This window comes from Etheostoma spectabile, chromosome 13, assembly GCF_008692095.1.
Source record: "Etheostoma spectabile isolate EspeVRDwgs_2016 chromosome 13, UIUC_Espe_1.0, whole genome shotgun sequence".
Taxonomy (NCBI): Eukaryota; Metazoa; Chordata; class Actinopteri; order Perciformes; family Percidae; genus Etheostoma; species Etheostoma spectabile.
The window spans coordinates 14,533,157-14,536,071 of NC_045745.1; the positions used below are offsets into that span (position 1 = coordinate 14,533,157).

The 2,915-nt window shown below is 41.3% G+C and overlaps 1 protein-coding gene across 3 annotated transcripts in view; it reads left to right on the forward strand.

Moving 5' to 3' along the window:
• Positions 1–2,915, forward strand: part of LOC116700271 (heterogeneous nuclear ribonucleoprotein A/B) — an 18,954-nt gene that overhangs the window by 15,796 nt on the left and 243 nt on the right. For 2 of the 3 annotated variants that reach the window (XM_032533314.1, XM_032533313.1), the window contains 3 exons: positions 961–1,098; positions 2,205–2,295; positions 2,801–2,915. The exon at positions 2,801–2,915 is cut by the window's right edge and continues 240 nt beyond it. In XM_032533314.1, coding sequence (XP_032389205.1) covers positions 961–1,098; positions 2,205–2,275 — 209 coding nt within the window. In that variant the 3' untranslated portion in view covers positions 2,276–2,295; positions 2,801–2,915. The remainder of the gene's footprint in view (positions 1–960; positions 1,099–2,204; positions 2,296–2,800) is intronic. The other variant, XM_032533316.1, reaches the window with a different exon arrangement.

The window sequence follows — 2,915 nt, forward strand, 5'->3', positions numbered from 1 at the left end:
AGATATACCTGTAAAAACATAAACCCAGCTCGCTACAGCTATGTTAGTCCAGCCATTAAAATTGTCATTTCAACATTCGCGTACCCTCATTTAATTGTATATCTATAGTACTGGAGTTGTTTACTGACTCGCAAAAGCAATTGAGACAAAGCCATTAAAGTGATCCGGACTGGTCCTGGCTAACGCCACCATGCTAACCCTGCTAACGTTACCGGAGGACCAGACCAGCGAGCCACGGCTCTTAACAATGTGTAGCCTTTTCAGTGGTTCATTTTAAGCACAGAGATGGCGCTATACATTGTGAAGATGGGGCCATTTTGAATTTGTATTTCAGTAACTATTTCAAACACTAGCTGTCAGAATTACAAATTGCACCTTTAACTCATTTGAATGAGACATAATAATGGTAACAGTAAGGGACAAATCCGCTTCCAACCTGTAGGGGGACCTATGAGGAAGTGCTTTGGTGACTACTGTAAAGGTGCTGGTGCCAAAGTCAAGACAGCGGCCATTTGTGACGATACATCTCCGTTAGCGTGTGTGGCCCCCATCTCCTCCCCTTCTCGCTTTTAGCAGTCTTTACAGTAAGCTAAATTTAAAAGATAAGGCACCAAAAGGACTAAAAGTAATTTAAAGATGTGGTATAATTGGATATGGACGGGAAGGTTAACTCTGGGAGTTGGAAGGGGTGTGTGGGGTATTTCATATCGTTACAGCCCTAGTACTTACCCATAATCAGTATATTATCTACAGTTGACGCTGGTCATCACGTATCTGCATTGCGCATTTATCCAGCCCTTTGTCAGACTCTGATCCCAAAGTGTCTCTCATATCTTTTAGCAACAGTTTTTATTTGACAAACTATAGTAACCTGAACATTTTTTTTTTTTTTTTTTTGCATTTTGTGGTTATAATTGTATGAAAGGTTGTCAGGTGTGATCTTTGCACTTTGTGTCTCAGGTCAGGGCCAGGGCTGGAACCAAGGATATGGAAACTACTACCAGGGATACGGTAACCAAGGCTATGGTGGATACGGCGGATATGGCAACTATGACTACACTTCTGGTTACTATGGATATGGTCCCGGATATGATTACAGTAAGTACACACACAAGCTGTCATGTCAGTTTTATGGTAGCTCATGGTTAAATGGATTTTTAAACTTGTGAAAGTCTAAATTTTCTCTATGGATACTAATGCGTGTTGGAGGGACGAGCTGTTAATCTTCTTCAGTAATACCATTTGAATTGCTTTCGTTTATTAAATGCTCAAATTCAGCTTATTTTTTTACTACACTACTTAAACCTATGCAATGACAATGCCACCAGCCGAGCTCCTATAGCACGCGATTCACACAAGAACGAGTTAATTAATGTAAGCGTTGGGACTCGGTTTGAGGTATTTCCCATCCAACTTGGATTCCTAGCCGCGGCCTGTCACTACTTCTCTACTACTCAGTCTCTCTGGAGTAGTTCTGTGTCCTAAGGTATTACAATGCCTTGTGTTGCTTACTTCGCAAACTTTATTGTTCAGATGTGACAAAGCATTTATTTATATGCAGGTAGGCTAAGGCGTGCAGGGCAAGAATACATTACGAAAAATATACCAATTGAATGTTCAAATGTTTTTTACAATTTGACTCCTGAATTTTTTTTCCAACAACCTTAATCGGTATTGGTTTAAGTATGATTTTGAATATTATGTCAGCGGATCACTAGCTTGAATAAAATGCTCTGATTATGTTAACCTAAACCCTTTTGTTACATTAGGACTGTTTCATCATAGTGTCAACTTGTCTTTGGCTCAATCTGGCATGTGATCCGGAATACAGAGTGGTAAACTACTTAAGCAAATAGCTTCAGCATACGCGTGTCAGTCTGTGACACTGTAAACCTTGTTTGAAAGAAAGCAAATTAAAGTATTTCTAGGTTTGACTTTCTTTGGGAGTCTTGATGGAAATTCTTTAACTCGTCTTTTTCTCTGGGAAAAGTGGCCTGTACTAGCCCACATGTATGAACGATTGAACCAAATTCCTGTAGACCCCTCGGTTTTTCTCTTGTAGATGGCCAAGGCATCTTGTTTCTAGTTAGCAACCTCCTATCTGTTTTTACTTATTCCTCAACACTGAGCAGATTAAATAGTGCTATGTCTTTGCTGCATGCCGAGGGACTGAATCTGACTCGTCTATCCTCTCTGCCCCACAGACCAGGGCAATGGCAGCTACGGAAAATCTCCAAGACGGGGGGCACACCAGACCAGCTACAAGCCATACTGATGATCAAGTGGTAGCGCAAGGTATGCCATGGCTGTAACTTCCCATCTTTTAGATCGTGTCACAATGCCCATAAGCACAGGCGGTTAAAGGGAGAGGTCAGGGTTTTTGAAGTTGAATGAGGTACTTATCCCTAGTCTGTATTACCTACCGTAGATGGTGGTTGGCACACCGCCCAGGTTGCTTAGCTTTGATGTTTCCTGCTCGTTTAGATTGTGACTTCTTCCTGCTCGGTTAGTTGTTGTTGTTGTTGTTGCTGTTGTGTGACTTTGGGGTTTTTAAAAGTTAGGAATTAACCACAAAACTAACCGATCAATGCAGCGGTAGACGAGCAACTCTGTTCTGCGAGGTAAAATTACTGTTTTTGTCAAAGGAGTCTGGTGGCTTTGAAGAGAGCATAGATAACAGCTTCAGTTCCCCCAAAGGTTTAAGAGAACAATTTTCTCAAAGTTCCCTTGTGCAGCTTATCTATAATGTCTAATGTTTTCTGAAGTGAAGAAAATGTGATCAAGTTGTGTCGTCCCTCAGGACTCCAGTGATCCAGTGAGACCGACGGCTGGATGGACACACTGGGCATGACACGACCTCTTTTATGACAGAAGACCATTTGTACAGAAAACATCTGAAATGTAACTTTACTTTT